At 36.5% G+C, this 26,883-nt stretch overlaps 1 protein-coding gene across 5 annotated transcripts in view; it reads right to left on the bottom strand.

The window, feature by feature from the left end:
* The window catches only part of CACNA2D3 (calcium voltage-gated channel auxiliary subunit alpha2delta 3), a 468,802-nt gene that overhangs the window by 102,723 nt on the left and 339,196 nt on the right, over positions 1–26,883 (bottom strand). For all 5 annotated transcript variants that reach the window (XR_008821687.1, XR_008821689.1, XR_008821688.1 and 2 more), the window contains 4 exons: positions 20,379–20,450; positions 19,522–19,602; positions 15,438–15,512; positions 2,166–2,249 (listed from right to left, as the gene is read on the bottom strand). Coding sequence is in view for 2 of the 5 variants with exons in the window: in XM_056337957.1 (XP_056193932.1) it covers positions 2,166–2,249; positions 15,438–15,512; positions 19,522–19,602; positions 20,379–20,450 (312 nt within the window). In the remaining 3 variants the exon portion in view is untranslated. The remainder of the gene's footprint in view (positions 1–2,165; positions 2,250–15,437; positions 15,513–19,521; positions 19,603–20,378; positions 20,451–26,883) is intronic.

Here is a 26,883-nt window from a genome sequence, read left to right on the forward strand (position 1 = left end):
TATTATGTATTAAATATCAAAATTAATTTAACTTACACTTTATCTATTTCTCTACTCTTACATCTAGGGCAAGAGACCTGGATCTTTTCTACAAATGTAATGCTCAATTTAGTCCTATTTTTAATGTAGATTAACTTCTTTTCTCCTTCAAAAGATGAAGAAAATGGAAAGGTTGCTTGTTTCTATGTTACCATTACAAAATAATTTTTAACAAACTATTTTTTAGGTGAAAGGGAAAGAGATAAAATATATGTATGTACCTTTCATTCAAAATGTAAAGTAAATTTTTTTTGCACCCTTTGGATAGACACAACTCAACTTTTGCTAGAAATTTTCAGAAAAAGTGGCTGATCTTAAGGGTTTCAAGCAAAGGAAATGCTTAGAGTGAGCTGAGTCTGGACTTTTTGCTTTCCTGTGTATTCAGATAGAATCTCAATTATAAATAAAACTTGATTTTCAATGTCAAAGAAATTGCTCAATCTTACATTAACTGAAACACTGAATTTCTACTAAGATACGATTAAAAATGATTAAACGTGTAAATATTAAGCAGATAAATTATTGCAAGAAATAAAACAAAAAAACCCCTCCCAAAGATAAAAAATAAGAAAAAAATTATGAAGGCTCAAGGCTGCACCTAACTACAGCAATAACATTTGAAAGGAGAGAGGAAATTTTGAAAGGTCATTTGCAGAGGAACTGGTTGAGTAATAAGTGATCAAAGATAAGAGAAAAGCCTAGGTGTAAAACATGAAGTCAATGTGATTACCAAGACTGCAGAAGGCGGCTACAGCATATGAAAATCTAATGAGCAAGCCTTAAATAGTGCCTGCATAGAAAACTGCACAAAGGTATATGTAAAACTTTAGAAAAAAGTTTGAGAGTGCACTCCAACACAAAACTAAATAAGGAAGTAAGATAGCCTCCTAAGAGGGGTTGAGGATAATCTATCACTTGATGAACAGACATTGCTTAAAACATAAGTGAACTGTTTCTCTATTAACAAAGGGGGTGGAGAGAGGGAGGAATGCAAGATATATATTTTGCAAGGGAGAAAGAAAATACAGACTTATGTCAGAACAGGGATCAAGAAATTAGTACATCTGAAGACTGACAAGACTCCAGGGGCAGCCGTACGTGATCCATCTCAGATTTCAGGAGAACATGACAAAGTAAACATGGAAACCTTTAGTGCATATATTCAAAACTTCTCTGGAAAAGTAGAGGTATGAGGGACTTGATAGAAGCTAACATAGTACTGATATTTGAGAAGGGAATGAGGAGACATCTATGAAAAATACAGACATGCAGTCGTGACTTTGTCAGTAGGGAACTTATGGGAAAAACTAAATTACAGGACAGAAAGGGGAACACCTGGAAAGTTACGATTTAATTAAGGACAGTCAGCAGAGATTCACACAAAACGAATCATGCCTAACAAATCAGATTTATTGAGGAAGTAACAGAAAGACCAGGCAAAGGTTAAGCCATGGACATAAGGAAAGCTTTTGATACAGTACTGCAGAAAAGGCTAAGCCTGCAAGGTAAGAAATAATAAGATAAAGAGTGAAAGACAGAGTAGATGGAGCACTGAAAAATGAGTTTAACTGTGCATAACAGCTGATAGACATAGAAGGCATGCTTCTGCAGCTACCCATATGTCTGAAATTAGGAGTCTGGAGTGAATCCTTACTCTGAACAGAGGTCAAAGAATCCAATTTTGTCTGATGTTTTTTTGATTTTGTACATTAAAGAAAACAACTCTCATTACTGTGCCATTAAGGAAAGAGAGATCTCCCGGAGAGAAGTTAAACTCATTCCTTAATTTCTGAGTTTCAGGGGTTGTCTGGGCCAGCTCTAAAGAGATATTCTATTCCCTTCTCTAGCACTTTATTGGCTATCCAGCAAAAATACACAATGGGATGCATGGAGAATGCAAGGGTGATTTTAGTGAAGATACAAAAACTCTGTCTTTGTGGTATGTGCATAGGTAAGAAAGAATCAATACGTAACAGTTACAGAAATCTGAATTAAGTAAAAGGGGCTATTGTCCTTCCCTTCCTGAGAGCGGTCAGGTGGCCTCTCTCATGACTATTCACACAGTTTCCAGATACAGTAGTGGGATGCAACAATCTTCTGACAGGGTTTTGAAACACATCACTTACCACATCATCTCTGTCTTCCCACTCGACCTCAGAAAGATCCACACTACTGTAGTTGGGCTTCCTTCGTTTCTTCCCCTCTTCATACTGGCATAAAAACAGGTGAAATATTTAGCAAATCCCATTTTATTTGAACAAAGATTTTGTATTAGAATATTTAAAAAATTGCTGGATGTGTGCTGATTGTATGTGATAGGTATAACAGTAGACAGCGTAATTCATACAAAGTGCACCATATTACTGCATAAATGTCTGTGAACTAAAAACCTACATGGTTACGTACATAATCTCTTGCCACGATACATCGCTTTTCTTGATGGACACACTGGGAAGTCAAACAGCAGTTGTACCTTCTTCTCCCCATATGGAAAATATGTGAGACATTGATCTTGTAGTTTATGTTAAACGTCTCATACTAGCTCTTTCAGCTGTACAGGAAGTTATATTTACTATAATCTTATCAACAAAATGTTTACCCATTACTCTTTTAAACAAGATAAGGTGCAAGTCTTGGGAAGTATGGTGTTAACATTTGCTGACACTCCATTTTATCTATGACTTCATGGGGAAAAAAGTAATGTACTAATAATGATAATTTATAGGTTTTGTCACTAGTCACTCTTACACTGTAAATCTCACATTTAAAATAAACATTCTAGTGACAAATTGATTTGACACCGAGGTGTTTATTACGTAGGAAATTCTGCCCTCTGCTGAACATTCAAAATCAGAAAGCCTAACTAGTATAAACAAAATCCTTGCTCGATGGAAGAAAAATATATTTAGAAAAAAACCTGTGAATAAAGAACCTAACTGGTTAAGAAAAAATACAATAATATATCTGGAAAAAAAAAAAATTGGGAGAGGATCAGCGTAATGTGAAATCTGGTCTTTTATCTGTTACAATGCATATAAGTGGGAGGGAAAACCACAAGACTTTCTAGGAAGTATGACAGAAGACATTGGGATACTGTGAAAAATCGCCAGATTGTTATTGTGACTTCCCAACAACAGTATCATAGAAGGACAGAAAATGTACTTTGTAAGGCAGTATATATAGCTGATTCTCCTCCCGCAGGGCAGGACCAGCTATACCATAAACCAAATCTGTCAGTGTTTGAGACAGCCAATTCATCACTGGGGCCAGTGGTGCAGGAACTTTCAATCATATTCTGCAGATTACAGAGAGACTAGAGCAGCCAAAGAAAAAACTTGCTCTCTGAGCATTAAGGTTATTCCCATCCTGACTTTTTCCTCTCCAAATTAAAAGATTTTTATCTGAAGTCCACAGTTGCTTTTGTAGACCAGAGTATTTAAAACTAGGCATGACAAAATCCTCCTGAAGAACAACAAACTCTTAAAAATATGGACTACTAAATCATAGTCACAATGAGATTTCAAGATAGTGGTAACACTGAAAAGTGTTTTTTTAGCACAGGCTTCACTGAGCCTCCTTCATTTTGGCTCATAACACCTTGAATACTCCAATTATTTCTACAGATGATTCTTTCGGGAAACTATGTGGGAGAAATCCTGAGTCAATTCTCATTCCTTCTTTTGAATAACAAAAATATCCCAGCAACTCTGTTGGTGTAAGCCTTAGACTAACATCTGAGAATTTGGGCAGATTCTATTGAAGAGTACATTCATGTGCTTTTCTTGCCCCTCTGCTAGAAGCCACCATTCTTGAAACAACAAGGTTATCTACTTCTGGCTAATGCTATTCAACAGATGGATAGAGAGATGTAAAGAATTTCTGCTTTCAGCACATGCTTATACACTAGACTGCAGCTCAGCGCTACAATTAATTCTTGCTATGTGACAGCTCTGATAGCGAAAGAGATGACTATACCCAAATACTGAGGAACAAAATTTGCAGCCAATGTACTTAAATCTCACAAGAATAAAATATGAGAGGATAAAGTCCAGTTCATTAGCAAGGCTTGATTTTCGTAGCGATGTTTTGCAAGCCTTTCATTATGGCTGCAGCTATATCAATATTATCTTTAATCTTTACAAGGAGTAATTATGTCTACTCTCTGTGGCTGCACCAATTAACCAAGCGAATCTTTGTTCTGATTTAGTCATTCTAGAATAGAAATGGCTAGTCAAGCTCTGAAACACCAAGAGCTGAAAAGTGTTACATAAAAGTTAGCTGTGATCATTTGAGTAGAGCAAACAGCTCTTGTACTGGTTCCAATGTTTAATTACATCCTTACTCACAGATGTTGAAGAGCTTCTGGGCTATACTGCATTCTCAGACACATGTGCAAATCCTTACTTATGACAACAGGAGCTGATCTTGTGTGTCTGACAGCAGAAGGAGGCTTCAAACATAAGGCGAACCATTTGCATCATATTGATTATGGGGTTTGCATTTATTTTTATCATATAGCTTCCACACTTCGCACTCAAAGAGGAAAAACAAAACCCAAAAGTAATCAAATGAGAAGCTGGATAAAACATTCAAAGTCCTGCAGCAAAGCCAGAATTGGAAGCATTCATGTCTTAAAAAATCAAATAAGCAGAAACAAAGACAAAATCCCAACACTCGAGCAAGGGAAAGGGTCTATAAGCACTTGAAGGAACTGAAAGTGCAGTTTTTCAACACATTTAGGACAGGAACTAATAAAGTATTGAGATGCCAAGCCCCTCACTCAGCTCTTATATTTCAGGGGCTACTGTTTAATTGCCTGCACAGTAATTCAGTAAGTGAAGAATAGATTTATGTTATTCAGAAAAGGATGGCAGAGAAAACAGAAGCCAACTTCAAGCAAGGACAGGATACCAAAAAATAGCAATTATTTGTGTGTCTGGGTAACTTTGCTTACAAATCTAATCTTAATGAAGATATTACCTTATTCCTAGCAGTAAATTTACCTATCTTCATGCATCTGTAACTAGGGCCTAAAACATAAATGCAAATAGACCAACTATAAAATACTTCATAACACTGCTGTTTAACTAGCCTCTTTCTAGTTTTACCACTTAACTAATGTCTTAGAAAAAGTTATTCGTGGACATAGAAGCAATTTATTAACTTTAAAAAGTGACATTCATCTATATCTTTTTCTCTGGTAGCAAACCTAACCTAACTTTTTATCTCTCAGACTCCTGGGTGAAGTATAAAATACTGATTGATGGCTGAAGCCAAACCCATCTGCGACATTACTATAAAGCACTGAAACAAATTATTAAGGGACCCACTGGGAAAGACAGAAACTAAGAGCTCTACCAAATTACTCTGATTTAAGTGCATGAGGAAAAGAGTTACATTTAAACTCTGTGCTGTTAATCTGCTTTGACCAGTATAAAATGCGTGGTGATATCATCTAGTAGTTAAAACCTGGAGGGGAAAGAAAAAAAAAAAAAAAAAAAAAAAAAGATACTGAAAATTTTAAAATATCCGGACTGCAATACAAGCATCTTTTAGTCTGCTCAAAACTACATGATAGATCCAACAATTTTTTGTTTGTGGAAAGAACACAGGAAATGATTTTGTTTGGTAATCAGAATGAGATTTATCTTACTCAGTGTCTTTTATTTGAGGCTTGGCCAAACTCTTATAGCACCGGATGATTCAAACAACGCGTGATGTATACTGTTTAAAGACTGAATCACATTTTTTCACCACCCTGTATACAATCATTTACATGTGCCATTATTAAACTTTTTGCTTTGATTTTTTCTTTTTTTTTTTTAACACGAGCAGTCCCAAACCATCTGCATTGAATATGACCAGCCACGTGTTTATAAAGTCAGAATGTAGCAACCCGATCACTGAGGGAGCAAGCTACATCTTAACAGCTGCAAGCCTTGGGTCTAAGGTGATTGGAATTTCTCAGACGTGCTCCATCTGGATAATGGGGAGGTAGGAGAGAGTAAGTTGCTGTGATAGCAGCCTTGGAAGTATCAATAGATTTTAGTGAAATTGTTTAGCCACACTTGTAGAATCATCTGTGAGAAAACATTATAGCAAGAAAATTTACCTCAGCCAAAAGCTTGAGGTAACAATTATGTCAAGGGAAAGCTCTTCCTTGCCAGACTACTGTCCTATGTACAGAAGTAAAGAACTGGAAACTAAAAAAACTTCTCCAATCTTAAAATACAGCATCAATTGATTAAGTTTCATCTTTTTGGATTAGTACTTCAAAATTAGGATAATGTATTAATCTAAACAGAATATGATAATTATCCCAATATTTTTTTTATTTAGAGGAGACAAATTTGAACAGATGCAAATAAGGTTTGCTAAGCTTGAATTCTACGTAATTAAATACACAATACAATTGCATTGTAACTGTAACTTACATTAAGCTATCCTGTAAAGGTTATCTTGTCTACGAAGTTTGATAGGAAAGGATGAGTGAATAAATATCGGAGGACAAACATCATTAACTAAAATTACACACTTTCCATATAGTTTTAAATAAAGAGACACAGACTGAATACACTGTCATTATTGCAATTCCCCAGTCTAGCCAGTTATTCAGCTACCTCCCTTCACTAAGATTCTGGACTCTAATGTTACCACTTATTTCTTGTCTAGTGTAGCTGTGATTGACATAATGCAAAGACTGCAACTGTTCAAATGGAAACTGCATTGAACCCCACTGTACTGGTCAACGCCATAGCTGATGGTGAGACCTTTACCAGCTATCCATCCTGGCATAAACTGCTGCTGAGTCACACTGTCCCTTACGGAGGTGACTGTGAAAGGCTAAAGCTCCTTTACACCAACTTTAGGAGCAGAATCATCTGTTTCTGCCAGCAGTCCTTCAAGAGTGTCCTCTTTGCAGGAGCATACTGCTGCTTCCTTCCATGGCTGCAAAGGGGAGCATGTCCCTGAGCCAGGCACTTCTCCCCAAAAGAGCCGTGCCACTCTCTATGTAAACGTGCAAAGAAAGGAGGGGGAGGGGGCACTTCCTTCCTGCTTTTCAGCAAGGCTTGTAATAATTCCAAATTGCAGAGTTTGTAAAATATGGATTAAGTCCTTCAACAGTAGTCCATTAATAAAACAATAGCTCTATCATAAAATGCTTAGAGTTTAAATACTATGGGACAAAGACAAGATAATGGAAAATATAGTGGAAGGTCGTGAGAAGATCGGGCAAGAGATCGCTTCAGTAGACTGATTCGTACTCTGACATTTAAAAAAAGAAAACTACAGGAAAACCAAAACAGTAGTGAAAAATTCCTTTTGCTGCTTCACCTGTTTATATAACTTCACCCACAGTGACTGAGCTTTCGTTCACCACACATTACACAGCCGCAGAACATTCTGCCGGGGATACATGTGAAGCAGTATCCTACCCCAACGTAAATCCCTATTGCTTGGCTTTTAAGCTCTTTATTTCATGTGGACTTTTTTCTCCTGCTCACATGATCCTAATTTGTCTTTTGTGATACTTCTTTTTCACAATATGCATCTAGTTTGCGGCCTCAAATGATCTTTTCTTGACCTGTACTTAATCTTGCGTTTGTAGAACAGGTGTCCAGCCCAAACCAAAGTTGATTTCTATTTTAATATTAAAAAAAAAAAATAAAAAGCTAACAAATTTATTCTCTTAGGAAAATAGGAAGAACAACTTCCCTTTACAAAGAGAGACTTTCATGACAAGCCTATTATTTAAGATGTCAATCCAGAAGTTCCCAGGTTATGGTTGGCAGTAAACGGATTTTTTTTTGACTAATTTTTTCATGCCAGATGGCAGTGAGAAACTGCCACACTATAAAATTTGCAGGAATATGGCAGAGAAAACCCAACAACAGGAGCCATGTCATTTGCTAGGGAAAAGAGAATAATGCAATTCTAAGTTTCCAAGCAGAGAAAAAGTAGGAAGTTAGATGTACCATGTATGCAGAAGAGCCCTCTAGTAAAGTAATAGAAGAAAGTAATTCTCATGCCACGTGTATTTAAATTACTCTGTCTACTTACACTCATAACGTGTTTGCATTACAAATGGTGCAGTGATGTTTAAGTTGATGAAACAAAAAATGGAAATATGCAGGGTGAGGTAAAAGCAAATACAAAAAACAGCTTTAAGTCACACACCTACAGACTAGACAGAGTACATCAGCTGAGCTCACATTTTCAGGTGGATTGCAGTTGATTAGCAATGCGACGTGTATGTGATTTACTCCACTGAAAAAAACCAACCCCTCTGTTTAGGATTTTATTTGCATTCTCAGGACCTTATCATTTGGGATTATGTAAAACTGGCAGCTGCTTATAATTATTTGGGGTTTGAGTAGAAATAATTAAAAACATCTGCCTTTATCTTAATACTACCAGACTTAAACCCATGAGCTCAGTTATACCTAACTTCAAAGCTGAAAAGCAAAGAATAAAAGAAAGCTTCACATATTGCTAACAAATTTTCAGTGATTCATTTATATGTACAACCAGTTATTCAACAGCCTTCAAACCTTTAATTATCTTTTAAATATATGTAATTTTGCATTTCTAATTAGATAGCAATTTAATGCTCTCACAGGGATTCAGATGGGCTGTCCTTTTTGAAATGTAAACTCCAATAGGAATAATCATTGGCATTGAAGTGATTGAATTCTTCAGTTATTTAAATGAACGTGAGGCATTTACGCTGTTCAAATCATTTAAATATTCTGCTGTCAGCTACAGCTGTAGAGTTTTATGGAGTCACTGAATAAACCAAGGGTAAGTGTAGGTTATCTTACGTTCCAAGCGGGACTCCCCAGAGAGAAATGAGATTTGTTGCTTATGAAAGGCTAACGCTGCTTAAGTGGGGCATTAATGTTTCCCCTGAGACTTGGATTTCTCCGTTTTTCTATATTAGGAGAAACAAATTTTCCCAGAATTTACAGCTACAAAAGACTTAACACTGATCTAGCAATCTTTAAATATACTCCACGTCCTTTAGCTTAATACGATATATCGTGACAGTCAACATTCTAAGTTTAAAATGGTAACTTGCTCAGGCAGCTAAACCACCAATATAATTTGGTGAGGGTATTGTGATGTATACACAGGCTTTGATTTCTGCGTGTAACATTCTCTGTTAAGACTGATCAAATTAGATAAGCATGTGCATTATTTTATAGAAAGCAACATAGCAATTTAATTGCTTTACAGTGATAAAAAGAGCATTCACATACAGCCATTCAAAAAATCACCGTTACTAGCCTTCCAGAGCTTATACTGAAGGTACAAATATATACCTTGGTCTTCTCAGAGAGAGACGATTTTGATTCAAATTCAGAAATATTACGAAATTCTTAGTCATCATGGATGTCATTAGATTGATTTGCAACTCATAACACATTATTAATCTTACACTTATTGAAAAAAAAGGTAGAAACTGAAAAAAAGTTGCAATTTTATTCCATAGCATATGCATTTGTCTTTAAATGCGTACTTCCTTTGATTAAGGAACTTGAACTCCTTGATCAGGAACTTCAAGTATTCTACCCTAAATGAACGTAATAATCATTGAAAACAAAGTCTCTCATTGCTCCCTGAACAAAAATGCAAATTCTATTGCCAACTACAAATCAAAAAAGCCACAGACTTCACAAAATCTACGAGCAGCATTGCTATTTATTATTCATTGAAAACCACACGAATATTTGGGCTGAGAGGCAACAGTATAACCCCCTAACGCTAGATAAGATTCACAAAGGTGTCGATCTGTGACTATGGCAGACACTAATCTTTCAGTGGCATTCCTTAATTTCTCTGTAATCCCACTACACTTCCCTAAGAAAGCAGTTTTTCTCTGGCACCAACATTTAACAGACTACACAGTGACAGTTACAGTAATGAGCAATCAGCCACAATTAATATAGTGGGATTTTTACTTGGATGTAAAAAGTATATATCGCTTGTTTATTCCGTTTTCCTTTACATTCAATAAACTCATTTCTTTGGCAAACTGTAACATCACCATGACACATTCTGCATTTTGAAGTGCAATGGACCAGCTCACTGCAGGTGCCAACAGGACACTGGAAAGCAGCAATGGACTGTGACACGGCCGGGGCTCAGGACAGCGTTGTCCCCAGGCACGCACCCAAGCACCTGTGAGTAGCTTCACAAACCACATTACTGCCTTGAAAAGCTCGAAACTCACTTTTGAACTCTCAATCAATTCTCTCTCTCTCTCTTTTTTTTCCCCCCTAAACAGTAAGCCGTGGTTTTAACCAAAATATCAAATTCAAGATTATGTTACACATATTAAAATATTCTCTCGTGGGAAATAAAATACTACTCTGTAAAAATACAGACTTTCAATCAAAATGCAGCATATGGGAGCATTCTGACATGACATTATAAAAAAAACCCAAACAACCGAAGTATTGCCACCAGCTATCATTTCTTGAGTTACCACTGGAATATTTTTGACTGGCAATGCACCCTTATAAGGGATGTCACACGTAAAAACATTTAAAAGGTACTAGTCTGTGATGTAATTTAAAGGGGGTGGGGTGGGGTGGGAGGGAAGTCTTCGAAATAGAGCAAAAATATGACAAAGGCTTTCTTTTTTTGCCTTTTTTTTTTTTTTTTTACCTCCATGTAGCTTGCAGTTGCGGTGCGTGCCTGGACGGTAACCCCGCCGCCGGCCGCCCCGTCAGCGGGCGCTGCAGCGCCCCCGGCCCGGCGCGCCCCCGGCCCGGCGCGCCCTCGGCGGTGCTGTGGCGCCACCTCATGGCCGCTGGCCCGCAGCGCAGCCGCCGCCCGCCCGCCGGGAACACTGCCCGGGCCGGGCCCCGCCGCTTGCCGGGGTCGGTCACGGCCAGGACAGGCGGTCACCGCGGAGAGAAAGCCGGACGAGGGAAGAAAGAGGCTGCCAAAGGCAGGGGAATAAAATCTGGGTCCGTGTGCTGCAAGGCACGGGTCATTTGCACTCAATCATTTCACTGGCAAGGCCCCACACACTATCGCTTTTTAATCTCCGACAGGAATTTCCAAGGGATTCCTTATTCCCTGCTCGTCATGATTTACTAAGTCCTTTGTCAAGACTCACTGCTGTAGCAATGTCTTTTAGAGTGGAAAGTAACAAAAAGTTCTTTCCCATCCCACTATGGCAACAGTCACCCCTGAAAACTTGCAGGCAGCACAGAGCTGGAAAACCTGGAGCCCGCTCCAGCAACTGCCATAAACCTTGACCAGTACTTCCCACAAATCTCGACCAGTACCTCCCATAAACATCGACCAGTACTTCCCATGCATCCAGAAAGTACCTTCCCCTTCTCCCTTCAATTCCTGCCACCAGCTGCCCACATGTGTGCAACCCATCAGCCCAACTGAAAGCCAAGTTCATTCAAAAAAAACCAACAACCAACCACCAGCAGAAGAAACAAGGGAGGAAACCTCCAAGAAAAACATTTTTAAACATAAACCCAGTAGGGTAATCAGCACAAAAATGTAGTTAGCTTAATGATTAAATATATGGGTCAGCATCAGATAAAAACGTGGTGCAGCAGGAAGCACTCTTGCCCGGCAGCTGCCGGCGATCCTGCCTGTGTGCCATGCCCCCCAAGACAATTCCTCAGAAAGCAGCACGGCAGCTCCAGAGCCAACAGATACAGCCGCTGGGGTTAGTAACGCAGGAGTCTAGCAATTTTCTAGCTTTACATCACCGTAGGAATATATGATAGCAATATAAACCAGCGTGGATCAAGTAATCGATGTAACTTGAACGTAAACTCTAACTCACCCAAATAATTTTAGATAACACGTTTGGTGCACCATCTCATTCCACTCCTACATGCCTATTTTCACACACTTATTGTCACAAATTACAGGAATGTTTTGCCCCTGGTTACAATGGTACCAGGATTTGGCCCGGAATATTAATCTAAGGGCCAAGCTAGCAGTCACTTTCACTCTCAAAAACTCCACTGAAATCAGCAGAAGACTCCCATTACGCACTACTGACAGAACCCAGCAAAATGACCCAGCAAAAAAAATGAAATGAACAGACCATGAATATTTCACAATGAGTTCCCTGTAGCTGACAGCTTATGGGCTACTGCCCAACATTTTGATTTTAAAAAGAAACTGTTGTGTCAGGTAATAAGAGCCTTGAAAATGTACACTGGGGCGCGGGGCAGAAACCCACCTTTTACCTCATTAAAACACACCATCCAACAGAAATGAGGAAGGAGGATAACACCCTTTGTCAGACTGACTTAAAGCTATCTACCGTTCCTGGTTTTCATTACCTTGTCTTTATTAAAATACCTATTCAGTAACAAAAAAGTACTAATATTTTCGAAGGAAGTAATTTGCCAGAAGAAAAAGGGACAGTACAGCAAATGCATGTTTTTTCAAACTCTTACGATGTAGATAGGGAACTTTCAAGTATATACTCCTATGGCTTGTAAATATAGGCTGTCAGATGTACCTGTGACACCTGAAGACTTCAAAAGTATTTTTAGGAAACAAGACCAAGTCATGATTTTAGTATTATGAAAATTAAGGAATGCTACAAAAACCAATACATTTATATGAAATTAATAATTGGATATTAAAAAAAAATCCACCATGGATTTTAATACATACAGATATAAGAAAAAAATATTCTGAAACTAGTGGCCAATCATCAATTAAAAACAATTCCCTATCACATTTTTCATTGCAACTGCTAAAAATTGTGAAGACAACTTATCCTCACACTGGCATTTCTCCCTGCCCCCAAACCCCCCACCCCCCCAAAAAATAAAAAATGTTTAATATAAAAGTTTGCATTAAAGCACAAGAACATTTATTTCAACTTTTTAACCACTGATGTGAAATAACTTAACTAGTCTAATACACATTTTGAAATAGAAAATTGTAGGAAAAGGTAGAGAATGCTATGGCAGTCAAATTTTAGATCTAGTCAGGGTGCTTGTAACTTTGGCTCTTTTAAGCAATTTGTGGGTTACATCTACGGTGCAGCTGGATGCCAGATAAAAGCAAAATTACACAAATAGTCACTTGACATTGATGAGCTAGCTGAAGGAAAAAAAGCAGTGAAGATGCAGCAGAAGAGACCTAAGGTGCATTAAAAATCTATGTATATAATCCAGGTGCTCTTAGGGGATTTTGTACAGCCCCTATTGCTGCCTCTTCTATGCTATGGTTACCAAATAAAGTTCAGCAGGCAATCTCAGTCAGAAAGAACATGGAAGCATGGATAAATAAGAGGTCAGAAAAATATAGGCGTGACAACAAAATACCAAAATGCAGAAAAGAATAGAAAAACATTGCAGCAAGACTGAAAATATTGGTTGTTTATTGTGATGAGAAGATTCAATAAGATAACTATCACAAATTATTACACAAAGTAAGAAATGGAAAGTAAAATATAGATCAGGAGCTTCTGCTTCCCATATTCTTAATATAAGAACTACTTCTAAAGAAATTTTAAAATCAAATTCAAAATAAAACCTGTGCATAAAATTGTTACGATATGAAAAATCACTATTATGAGAAGTCAAGCAGACTGGCAGAAATGAGTATGTTATAATGGATAACCAAAGTATCCACTCTAATAAGTCGTAATATTAAAATGTCAGAACCAAATATTTATGAGCAGAAGCCTATGTGGAATTCTTAAAAGTTATACTGAATGCTGCAAAATTTTCCACATCCTCTTAGCTCCTGCACCTTCCTCAGGAACAATCATGTTGGACACTGCTGAAAATGGGATTCTGAACTAGATGGGTCTAGGTGTGGTGAATCGATCTCATAAATCCTAAACTTACATACTTCTCAAGTATGTAAAATCTTGTAGAGACAGAACACATTTTGACTGAGGGGTGAAATGCTCTGGTATCAATTTAGAGTTTTCTATCTTCCTTAAGAATAAACCGCTTCTACTGAGGCTGGAAGTTTTTCGCTTCCTAATATTTATGTATTTGGGTAGCAAAAGTCTTAATTCCCATAAAACAAGAAGATACAAATTCATCATTATGTCAAATAATCTGTGGGGTGTGTAGAGGTGGAAAGAAACTGTCACTGGAGCATGTTAATTTATCTGACTGGGGTCTGAGCTTTCTGTACCTGGATATATAGCTTTAGTGGCTCGCCACTGGAATGGTAAAAAAGCCAATGGTATAATGTGAGAGAGCTATTTCTGATAATTGTACTGCTTATTGGTCATTAATCTGCTAAATTCTCTACAGGTATTGTTTTCCTTTCCACAGTTGTGAAAAATTCTACCATCCAGAATCATGGGTGACATTCTTAGAAGAAAAATGACAATTACATCATTTATTTTAGAATTCATTCTGAGATACTATAATGTCTGCTTTGCTATTAGATTGTCTATCCATTTTACAATGAAGTTACCGAGAAAATGTTTTTCCATTCACCCTTGGAACCTCTCTACTCCAGTTAAAAATAAATAGGGAAATACAAATGTTCATTAAGTGTGTGATTCCTAGTCCAAATCTTAGAAAGACAAATCCTTTTGCTGAATTAAAACCTCAGATATACTAATGACTTAATAAATCATACTTTTCAATAATTTTATTTTCATATGAACTTATTAATCCAATTAATAATTCTCTTTTCTACTAAAATATGGCTGAAATCAGACATTACTTGAAGGGTCTGAATGAGAAATACATATGGCATCCATGTGTATACAGCAGTGGAATTATTAATACCAATGCTTTGCTAAGAGCTGATAGTGATGGAACACTTAGAAGTCCTGTACCTAAACAATGATGCAATCAAGAATGTAGCAGTTCTCTAGGGTGTTAAGTTGATAAACATTTGTGTAACAGGCACTTCTATGGTTTTTTTCCTGTGATTAATGCAAACAAGATGATAAGGGAAACTAAAGGTAACATTTGCTGCTATTTCTCTTTTAGTACAAAAGTCTCTTGTGCCCTATTTTGCTTAAGAATATGCTTTATTGAAATTTCTACACATATATTAAATTAGCTTTAACACTTTAACATGACAAATAGGGGTTATTACACAGCGATAGAGCATTCCGGCATTCCATTTCAACATAAAACGAATATAATTACAGCAATTTTTGGCTTTGCCATTTTGCTGTAATGGAGGCCTACATCTTTTGCAGAATCAAATTGTACATTTATTTTCCTTGATTTTTTTCACACTAACCTTTATTTTCAGAGGTAAATTTATCAAGAATTATAATATTATAAAGCCATATATAAATAACTGGTCTGTTGTATTTAATTCTTTAATAAGTATTATGTTAGTCACACTAAAAGAAAAATAAATGCAACATATACAGCTAAATAAAATAGATCAGTAAATAGTATTCTTACCAAAGGCCTAAGTTCTGGATGAGTTAAAATATATCCGTTGTTTGTAATTGCAAAAGCGTATCCATGAATACCTAACTGTTAAAGTAAATGAGAAAGAAATACTAAATTAGCATGGTGTCCAGTAATTTCTTAAACAAAAAAAAAAAAAAAACAGGCAAAAACTTAGTTACCCAGGTCTTAAAGCTGGCATTCCTAACCTTTGTCCACATAGTATTTCATTATGACATATGCAAAGCTCTGATCCTTGACATTTTGTGAAAATGACAACCTGTCATGGTGATGAATTCAGCGTATAGAACATATTTTAAATGTCACGCACACTTTGCTATCTAGGGCACCTCTATATGCTTTAGGGTGAATTAGATATGAGACATACACCATAGCATGTGACAAAGCAAAGGGATACCAGAATTTAGTCATAAAATAATTTAAGTCAATGGTACTGAATGTACAGTTATAGTGAACAAACAGTGGCCTGTTGTAAGAGATGTTTACATCTTCCAGTCTTAAAGGCATTTTACCTCTCTGTGAATTCAAATTCATTGGGAGCCACAGAAGGCAGCATATTTCTACTACAGAAACTTTGCTAAGTTTACGTATTTGTATCGAGTGGAAATATGGGAGATAATTTGAAAACAATGAAATGCTTTATGAGGCCTAACAGTATATGTAATCAAATTTAGCACTGTACTTATTTAAATAATAATACCACTCTTTTACCAATATGCCTATTACACAGTTGATTGCACCCACTGAATGCAATAAATGTATCTTCAAATCATTCATGTGGTCATTCAAACATCCCTTCTTAGCATAAACTTGCTGCTAATGTAGAAGCTTTCTGCAGCTTCAGTATGCAACTTTTACTGTGCAAAGATACATCTCGCTATACTTTCACATCCTTTCTTTTTTTCAGTTCTGAAGTACCATAATATACCATCCCATATATCTTTATTTAAGTATCTTAATGCACTGAGGTACTAAACCCCAATGAAGGGGAAAAAAATAACCAAAACCCAACCCCAAAACTCCAGAACTATTTTGCTTTGGTATTTACTTTACATTTCTCACTACTAATAACCTTTTTATTTTACTTCAGTACATTCTTAAATGTTTCGCTCAGGTGGGTCCTTAGGAATTTGTCTGGCATAAAGCAATGTGAGTAAGGTTGACAAGTCAGAATCATTTCTAAGATGGGACAGCAAGTAGGACAGCAAGTCTGTTGGCTGCTGCAGTTTTCTGGAAATATAAACCTGAGCATGATATTATGGCAAGGTCATAGGGAAAACATATGAAGTAGATTTATACTGTCTTTCTGTGAACGATTGTATATGGTCAACTGTATCTGCCATACAGAAGATTGTTTCATAAATTAGTGGGTTTCCTAAAGCAATAAACTTCAGTGAAAGTAATAGAAGGTGATATGTTCTTGGCATCTCTTCATAAAGGAGGGATAACCAAAATAATAACAGCGGACATATTTTACCTATTATAGCATGACAAGTGAACTAGCTGTTGGCTAAATATCAGATCTCATGTATAATTGTCTGTGTTGATAACTGCAGAATGACATCCAAGTCAGGTAAGGAAACAAACGTGGGTGGTATACTTCACAGGAAAAAAATATTTGCCTATTTGAAGCATACCCAGACTCCAAGGGTAGTATTTTAATGTGTTGTGCAATATGTGAAATTGCATGCTCTCTGCACTTAAAATCTTTGGTTTGAGAAATACTACCACTTACAGCAGCACTGCCACTTTAAACCTTGAACTCTGTCTCTAAATGACAGATTCAGAAATGAAAAAACTTTTTCTAACTGCTGTAAAATGCCACATGAAAACTAAGCATTACTAAATCCAACCCTACCTTATTCAGGGGAAACTGCCACTGACATCTGGGGAAGTTTAGTCTAGATAATGACTGCTGAAAATAGCTTATTGTATCTTCCTCAGCATAAAATCCACCTCATCCAAGCTGAGTGAATTCCAGGTCAGCAGAATACTATTTCCAACCAATCATTTTATATCCCTGTGTGAATTTTATTTCACATGCTGCCTCTACAGGAATGGGTCCCGGGGTGATTATGCTCTTGCAATTGCATGGTCTTTTCACTGTTCAGAAATGTTTACGGTATGTGAGACTGGAAGTTATAACTCAAGTGATTTCACTAACCTAACTGTATTGCATGATACTGGTGCCTCCTGTAATAATCCTCTCTCACATTACATCCTGCAATATAAAACATACCTTAAAATAAAAAGTCTAATATTCAGAAAGAGGATTGTATATTACTTGCACAGAAAACTAAGTCTTAAAAAATATTATATCAATACGACAAACCCAGAAATTCCAATTTTCCTACCTATCTTCTCCTTTTCTGACTCCAACTCTGCTGCAATACCTGTTACTCAGGCCTCAGACTCTCTCTGCGTTCTTGTATTTAAACTACGTCCAGATCTTACAGCTGACTTCTGAATAACACCGTTGTGACACAGCCTTTTCTATCCAGCTACGTACAGACAGGCTTTCATTTCTACGGTTACTACAGTGTTGTTCTTCCTTCTCATTATGAATGAAACTTGCTCTACCCATAGCTCCTTAAAAGGCTGCTCCAAACATTGTTTCCATTGCTCCAAATTTTGCTCCTTTCTCGTCTGCCTTCTACTGATTCTACTGATTCTGTATTTCTGCACACACAAGTATAATAGAAGCTGTGGTTAACTAACTTTGGTGATTAGGGCACTGAGACTTTTCTCTGTTATTAATCCTAACCAGCAATGTCTCTGTTTGCTATGTTTTGATATCAGTGTGTCGTCATCTGCTGCCTTCTCCCATAGTCTGCAAACTTTTTTCCAGCTGGGACAGCTTTTCTGTTCTGTTTGCATAGCATCTAGCCTAGCGAAATCCAGGTCCCAGGAAATTACTCCAACACACTTTGTCAACATTATTGCCAACATTGTATGCATTACTTTTATCAGATTCTTGTTTAATATAATCTTTCCAGTTACTGCATATTGATCTACCAAAACAATTTGGTAATTGATAATGTATTCAAATTAGAATTAAACTCAATAGATTTTTTTTTCTCCTAACTAGTATTATGTACAAAAACATGTAGGAATATTCAAAGGCACTCACAAGCCATCTTATTCTTCCAATTTCTTAGAAATCAGTGAATGAGAGCATGGCAGCCAGTTAAGTGGAAAGTATGACATATAAAATTATGCTCAATACAGATACATGTCAAAATGTAGCTACTGCAAAATAGCAAAAAAATTCTGCTAGGAATTAACTGGAAAACATCGATTTAATTTTCATTTGTAAATAAAACAACATAATAAAGCATTTCAGACACAAAGAAATAGTGAAATACTAAGGTATTGCATCAAATGTAAATGAAAAGTAATTACATCTTTGCATTTGCCTGAAGCCTACTTTTACTGAGTTACAAACATCCCACAGTAGATGAAGTACGTGAAATTTTGAAAAAATTTATGATGATTAGTTTTTTAAGCATTTTAGAGTAGAGTTGTCTCTGACTTTGTAAAACTAAGTAGAGGGAATTTTCTAGCAAATACTGGGTAGGAGCAGAAGAACCACTAGTCTGCTAAGCAGGAACTCGTTCAAGTTCCCAAAATGTCCCACTTGCTTGAATTCAAGTAGATAACTAGTCTGGGACATGGAATTTGAACAGAAAATGCCACACACAGGCAGGAAGCCTACAGTAATATTAAGGATACATTTTTATATGGTTTTCATACAAATTCACAGAAGTTTTCAGTATGTATTTCTGGTTATTTTGTGTGGTATTCTAGTTATACTGTATGGTTTAATCATTTCATTGATTTTATTACAGACAATATTACCTTCTAAAACACACTGATTTGCAAAAATGTGAAGATCAAGGCATATATTAATTTTGGTATTAAAAACTTCACCCAATCTCAGACATTACAGAGCTACGTTTCCTGAGGAAAATGAGTGAAATAGTGGAGCTATTTCAATATAAACAATTTAAATGTGCTAAATAAATTATGTTATATTATACTGAGTATAGAGGACATGTTATCATTTGTGTATTACCTTGTATTTCGGAATAGTTTTTAAAAGCTCTTTAACTGGAACATCTGTGCCAACTACTCCCAGAAGAATCCCTTTAGATCTCTGAAAAGAACAATAAAAGATGCACTCGGAACCACAATAACAATGAACATTCTCACTGCTCATTTCACATTGCAGCTACTCTGCACAAGTGAACAGATAGACAAATCATTTAAAAAGTGGGGAAAGCAGGCACTGGTACAACTCATCTGATCAAATAGCTATTTAATCAATAACATTGCTCCTCTCTATCAGCAATTCACATAGAAAAGGCATGCAAACTTTTGATAGCTATTGAGCCCCTCAACAGAAAACTTCCTCATGCAAAATAGGTTTTGATTTAAAAACACATTACTGCCTTCTTTGCCAATTTCTTCTGCAATTTGATAAAAAAAAGGAGAAAGATTAAGCATTAAGGGGAAAGTACGTGTCATTTTAATAACCTGTTAAATTAACAAAGATAAACAGATCTATACATATTATACATATGACTAATTACATTCTGAGTTTATGAAATAGAAGCATATGAGTGCAAAGAAGAAAAGGATATAAAATATTTGCTGCAAAAAGGTAATATAAAAGTAAGAAAACCCAAAGGCCCACCATCATCTGAAATTTTGTCTTAGACATAGGGTTTAATTATTTTACTATGGTTTCTAGAGTACAGTTATTTGGGATTATTTGTCCACATTTTTATGTTAACATCGGGTTATTAACTGCAGACACAATAAGAAGAGAAAAAAGTTTTTTAGAGTTGGCTAAAATCTTATTGGGTCCCTGAAAGCAACTTCACTGCAGTCACCCCCTTATCACATGACAGAAATAGTCTGAATACTTACAGTCTCATTTTGCTTACTAAATACTGGCATGGCAACAGTTGTCATCAACACCAATCCCTGATCATCAGCAAGCTATATTTGAAAAAGAAATACTATCTCTAAGAACTAAGGAACAATTACAGACACATGATTGCATTTTTCAATTACATTATCTTAATTTTCAATGAGATAAGGCAATTTATCTAAATGACACTTGGGTAGTTAGACTTGCAGTCAGTGCAGCCCAGCCCAAGCTGGTCTCCATATACCAGCTCTGCCCACCCCACCATCTGCACTGGCAGGAAAGATGCCTCATCTTCATTCCTATTGCAGTGTCCCATGACAGATAGAAAGGGGCTAAAATGTGGATTGTGGAAGCAGCATGTGCAGTAGCAAAGCAGTTGGAGCTCTGTTCTACATCTTTCCCAGTGTCAGCTCTGCCAAAATTGCCTCAGGCTGTTTTCTCCCAGCAAGGAACAAGAGGTCATGAGCTCCATACACTTTGCTCTGGTCCAGACTGAGATCTCATCAGCTAACACAAGCGGCAGAAAGGATGACCAGCCAGTTAGGATCCCAGGAGCATCTTTGCTCCATCTGGTTTCAGTTTGCTGGACAAAGAGGTGGCATGAAGCATTAGATGATTCTGCACATCAGGTTTGAACATACTTCTTCAATTTAGGGAGAAAACAGATCTCCTGACCTTGGTCCCATTCAAGAGAAACATGTAGAACGCTTATCATTGGCCATAAGAGCGTGACATTGCTCACAGATATCAACTCCCCAGATTTTGAGAACACAAGTCATATATTACTACCAAGATATTTGATGAAGCATGTTTCATATTAACAAATCAGACAAAGTCTAGAACGTTACATGTCTTGCAGCTCCCAGTCTGCTTCAGGAGGGTTTCAGTTTCCTAAATAAGTATATTTCCTGAAGCATGGCACCATCTCACTTGAGCAGTAATGTTTGCAGACACCAGACGGAACACAAATGGGGTTTAGTATCAAGAAGGTTTACATCTGATAAGGAATCAATAGGGATATGAGGTGGAACCAACTTACGATCATGTTTGGGTTTGTTTGTTTGTTTTCCTTTTTAATAAAAAGAGATATATCTAGCCCTGATATGATCCTTGCTCTATTATGAAATAGTAAATTATTAAATAAAAACGCCAACAAAAAAATCTAAACCAACTACTCTACAAAACACTGGGAGTTCAGAGGTTGCACTTGAAAATCAAATGGGGCTGAACTAGCATCAGAATTTACTCTCCTTGGCCAGAGTAGTACAGTCAAGCACGCTGACATGATTTGTATGGAGAGGAGCCTTCTGTGGTATGACAGTCAATAGTCCCAAACACATACATGTACACTAGGAAGTGAAAAAGCATTCTGCTGATTATGGGGTGACATCTTGGAGCGTTCAGAGATTTTATATGATTGCCCAGGGTTGTTGTTCTCTGACATGTATTTGTCAAGTATCCATTTGGTATTATTTTATGAGTCCACTCACACTCATGAGATTAGAAAAAATTCATCGGATAGGATGTCAGCCAAGGGACTGTCAGTAAAGTTTTAGTGTGTTTGAAATTCTTCAAATGGAGAAAAAAATCCCAGTCTGGAGTTCCTGGGAAAATCTGAGATAACAGGTCATTAACTCTTCACATTAACTCTCAAAACTAACTATGGAAGCACGCAGAGAATGATTACCCTGTAATTATGATATCTGCAAGTACCACCAAGGGTTGGCTGCTGCAATCATTTCTATAGAAGTGCAATCTTATAGTCCAGCCTGTTTGTTTTTTTCTTTGTTTGGCAGATGAACAGGTTGTCGGCCACTTCCATAAGTGGAGTCAGCAAATAACGGGATGATAGATGACTTGCATTTGCAATGTTCCATTGAGTCACCAACTCAAGCTGCAGTATTTGCTTCACACAAATAGTTAGATTGTGGTTAGATTGTGAGGAATTATCTGCTGCAGAGGAGCACAGCTTTATTCCCTGGGCAATGACATTTTGGCAGAAATACTTTGAAATAGTAGAATGTTAGCCACTGGGTATTTCTGCTAAGACGACTAATGTAAGAATCCATTAATAAATTGCAAAGGAAGTCATGATCTAGGTATTTTGCATTGTTACTTTGCAAGTCTGACAATTCCTTACACACAGCAGAACTCTGTAACAGCTCATGCAATGTTTGAAAAATTTAGTGATTCTAAGTAAAAACCCCAATCACTAATATGTTGTCTAATCACTGATACAAATTCAACTTATATTAGTTACATTCATAATGAACATTTATCACTGATATCCTCAGGACTGCCTATGGTTATTTTACTTTTTTTAATCATCAGCAAATACTTATGAAAAATATCACAAACTCAGAATAAGAAAATTGATATATAATAAAGTCTCTGCATAACTGTATTATATTTAACATTTCACATTATTGTGTAATGAGTAATAAACTCTTTGGTTACTCAATTATTGTTTTTCCCAAAAAGAAAATGTAAACAATCCTTATGATTCCCAAACTCATCGATCAGACATCACAAAGTCATAGGCTCAGAAAAGAATTATGTAGGCATGTAAAAAAGAAAACACTGTAGTCAAACATTTCTTACAGGAAACATCAAAAATTTTTTTTTTTCATAAGCAGACAATGCGTTGTTGCAGAACAAATAACTTGGTTACACATAAAATCGGGGGTGGGGGTGGGGGTGGTGTACTGATATTGGCAAATACAGAGGATTATATTTATCCTAATATAATGCAATACGTCACCAGATGGGTGGTTAATAGTTACTACAGCCAAGGGTCCTTGGGAATGACTGAAACATGAAGCACCATGAATTTAATCTCAATCTTTAAATGGGCTGTACCTCATCCAATTTTATCCTTCCAGTCCCTTAGGAGTAACTAGTATGAGTAACTAATACTAATAATTACTGCCATTTTTACAAAGGTATGCTTTATGTGGCATATTAATTCCCCACAGTCTGACGATTCAAAATTGTTTAAAGCTACATGCTAAGCTTGCTCGATTCATCCTTACTAACCCCCACATATTCTGGGGGCTGGCAGAGGTCATGGGAAACAAAGGGTAAGGTTTGAAAAACACATATTCACACAGTAATTTGTTTGTTATGTATATAGTTTCTGCTGAAACAAAATGCTGCTGGTAGACCAATTGGCTTCACAAAGAGGGATTAATTTGGACTAAAATTCACCCAAATGTTGGAAACTCATCTAAATACATATATGCAGAGCCACTAACGACTTCCAGTTCCTCCAACACTCTGTTTTGAATTCTTGTTCTGTTCTCAAAGAAACCCCTCTGTTCCTTTTCTTCCCCTCTTCTGTTATACTGGTTTTTTTCCAATGCTTAATAACGTCTCTTGCCACATCAGACCAAGCATCAACAAATCAAGCTCCTTTCTATCTCTTCTTTGTATCTTTAGATTCCTGATAAGTGTCTGATCTTATTCTCTACCTGGGACACCGCATTAGTTAACACACATAGGCTCTGACTGACATTAAAGTCCTGTTTCTCACCTATTTAGCAGCATATCAATTACTGCTGTTTTATTCCCTTCAAGTGCTTACATAATATAAAGAAAAAGGCAAGGAAACAAAAGCTGCTTCATCCCCAGCCCTCCAGGAAAATAAAAATTCCACTGGCAAGCTCCAACACTTGAGGCTACCAACAGATGTGAACTAAGGAAAAGGTATGTGCTTTGAAGTGCCTTTTGAAACATTTTATTGCTCAGTATTTTTTGCTATAAAATTAAGCAATATAAGAAGCAGCATTCAAATGCATCTAAACACTTCCCAGATTCAGTACAATGTCCTGCAGGGTATAAGATAGAACCAAATAAAAATTGGCGGAATAGTACAAAACTAATCTCAAATAATGGTTTTGTTGGATATTGCTGCCATATCCTAGGGATGAAATTTTCAAAGATGCTTCAGGAAGTTTAGTTTCCAGATATGACTGATCTCTGTCAGCACTTGAGCATCTAATTTCATTAGGCCTCTGAAAATTCTAGAAAGACATAAATTGTTGCTGTCTTTTTAGGAATATTGGTAAAACATAACCATAAAGTAATTCCTGAGAAACAGTTTAACAGTTTCAGGCCAGTGATGGTATCTGTGCACTTAGAATTTCCTTCTACTTAAATGTGTCTGCATACACACGCTTGTTAAGGTCACTTGCAATTTTTGAAGAAAGTACTTCCTCATTTCAGAAGTGGATGTGAATTCCAGTTCCTTCAAATTATTGGTTTTGGATTACTGGAAACAGAAGGAAACTAACACAAATAAAAGATATGAATTCAAGTGCAATGCTTAAGGCATTATCAGATGCTTCAGTCATCAAATTAAAATTAGTCAAATGAAAATGAAATAAAATTATTAGAAGGATCTAAAAATTTGGACAGAGAAATAAAAGTGGAAAAACATGAAAGCTTTAAAAAATTATTATAGGTATCAAAGTCATTTTCTTAGAGAGTCATTTCTTAAAAGAGGCAAATGGGAGCAGGCCTATATTATTTATTTATATTAATAGAAAAAATATATATTTACATATACTTTCCTATATTTATTTAGCTCTGTATGTATAAAAGCACTAACCATCTTAAACGTCTGACATCAGCATGACTCTTGCAAAGTCATCTTCATGCTGAACACCACAGAACTCAGATTATACACAGTATGGCACTAAGTGCCTGTCCTTTCAGATTTTCCTTACTCTGATAGATATTTAAGCCCTACAGAATAGCTAGAAAATCCTGCTTTTTCCAAAAGCCAAATTAGTATGTTTACATAAGCCCTATGCATTTCAAAACAAAGCCCTGGGTTTACCTTATCATAGGAATTCTGCACAGAGATTTTATTCAAGAAACTTTATTCATCTGAATATTGGAATGTTTTACTTTGCAGGTATGGAATGTAATATGGGGAAGGAGGACACCTCATAAAACACAGTGGTCACTGTTTAGGAAAATAAAAATAATTTTAAAAAAACTAACCCCACACACTCCCTCCAGAAAACACCAAACAAAACAAACCAAGAAATCAAGAAAAGAAAAAAAAAAAGGCCTAAAGTTTAATTCAGTTTCTTCTACTCCAATGCAATTAATTTGTTCTCTGACTCATTCATTTTGATTAAGGACTGCAGTTGATGTGTGCTGTAATCAGCATCTCCCTTAATGACTCCGGAAGATATGTTCATGAGAGCGAACACAGATTGTCTGTGCCAGTTCACATACAAAGTCATTTTCCTTCACAAGCACGATCAGTCTGTGCTTCCTCTCTAAATTCAGTTCTCTCAGACTTCAGTAACCTTCACTATTCTCCTACTCAGACCAAGGTATTGACCTGTATTGGTCTGCCTGTTTCTTCAGACAGTATAGGACCAGTGGATGCACCTGGATGTCCCCATCAATGTATAAGACTTGAGTGGCTTCTGCTGTCTATACCAGTGGTTTGATCCTGAATCAATTCTCCACAGTAATGTGAAAGCAACGTGAAGGCTCATTACGGTCCTCCTTGCGGCAAAGGCGCACTGCATACTGCAACCCTTGAACCCAAGCAAACCACGTTACACAGGCAGAGTTCCTTTGCAGAATATTTTTTCATATTCAAGTTTCTCCTCTGAAAACCTGAAAAAAGGACTCCTCCCTATGCTGAATGAGCATCTCTTTTTCAATACTGCCAGTGTACAATTACCTTTTCATATTGCACCAGCTGTTGTTCCACTAATCATTTAAAAAATTCTTCCATTTTCTACCTTTCTGCTGAACTGGTAATTTCTCATTTAGTTCTACATTTGAATATACTACAAATTTCACCTTCTACTAAGAATATCAACTCACAATAACATAATTCCCTTTAGGGTTTATTAATAAAACAAAAGCAAGAATGCAAACCTCAATTTAATCTCTTTCTGGGTTTAACCTCCACACAAGATCTTCATTAATTAATTTCTTTCCTTCTTGCCCTTAGCAGAAGGTATTCCCATCTCTTTTACATCATGAGTAAAACTAGAAGAACTCTTCTGTCAGGCAATTCTGGGAATATTTAAACAGAACTCTGCCACCATTTAAGTAGAATCACCATTACAAGAAAAATGCAAGGCAACTTTAGCCTCAAAGAGCTATGAAATGCCAGTGATTTGACAGTGCTTGACTGGATAACGAACCTACAAAAATGTCAAACTGATGCAATAAGAATTTATGGGACTTCAGTTCAGTGGAATACTAAATATGTACGGATTCACACATAGAGGTATATATGCTCGTGCGAGACTGCTGAACTGTACAGCCCTTCCAATGCTTCTTATTTCTTAAACTCTGGGAAGATATCCTCACTTAAACACTAGTTTAACTCTTATTATTGCTATGGCTCTCTAAAATACAGAATTACAATGGTAAAAATACATTTATTTAAATGTTCAGTTCATTTGAAGTCTGAATGAATTATGCTATGGCATATTCATTTTTCAACCTATTCATCTAATAGTA

This window comes from Falco biarmicus, chromosome 4 (genome assembly GCF_023638135.1).
Source record: "Falco biarmicus isolate bFalBia1 chromosome 4, bFalBia1.pri, whole genome shotgun sequence".
Taxonomy (NCBI): Eukaryota; Metazoa; Chordata; class Aves; order Falconiformes; family Falconidae; genus Falco; species Falco biarmicus.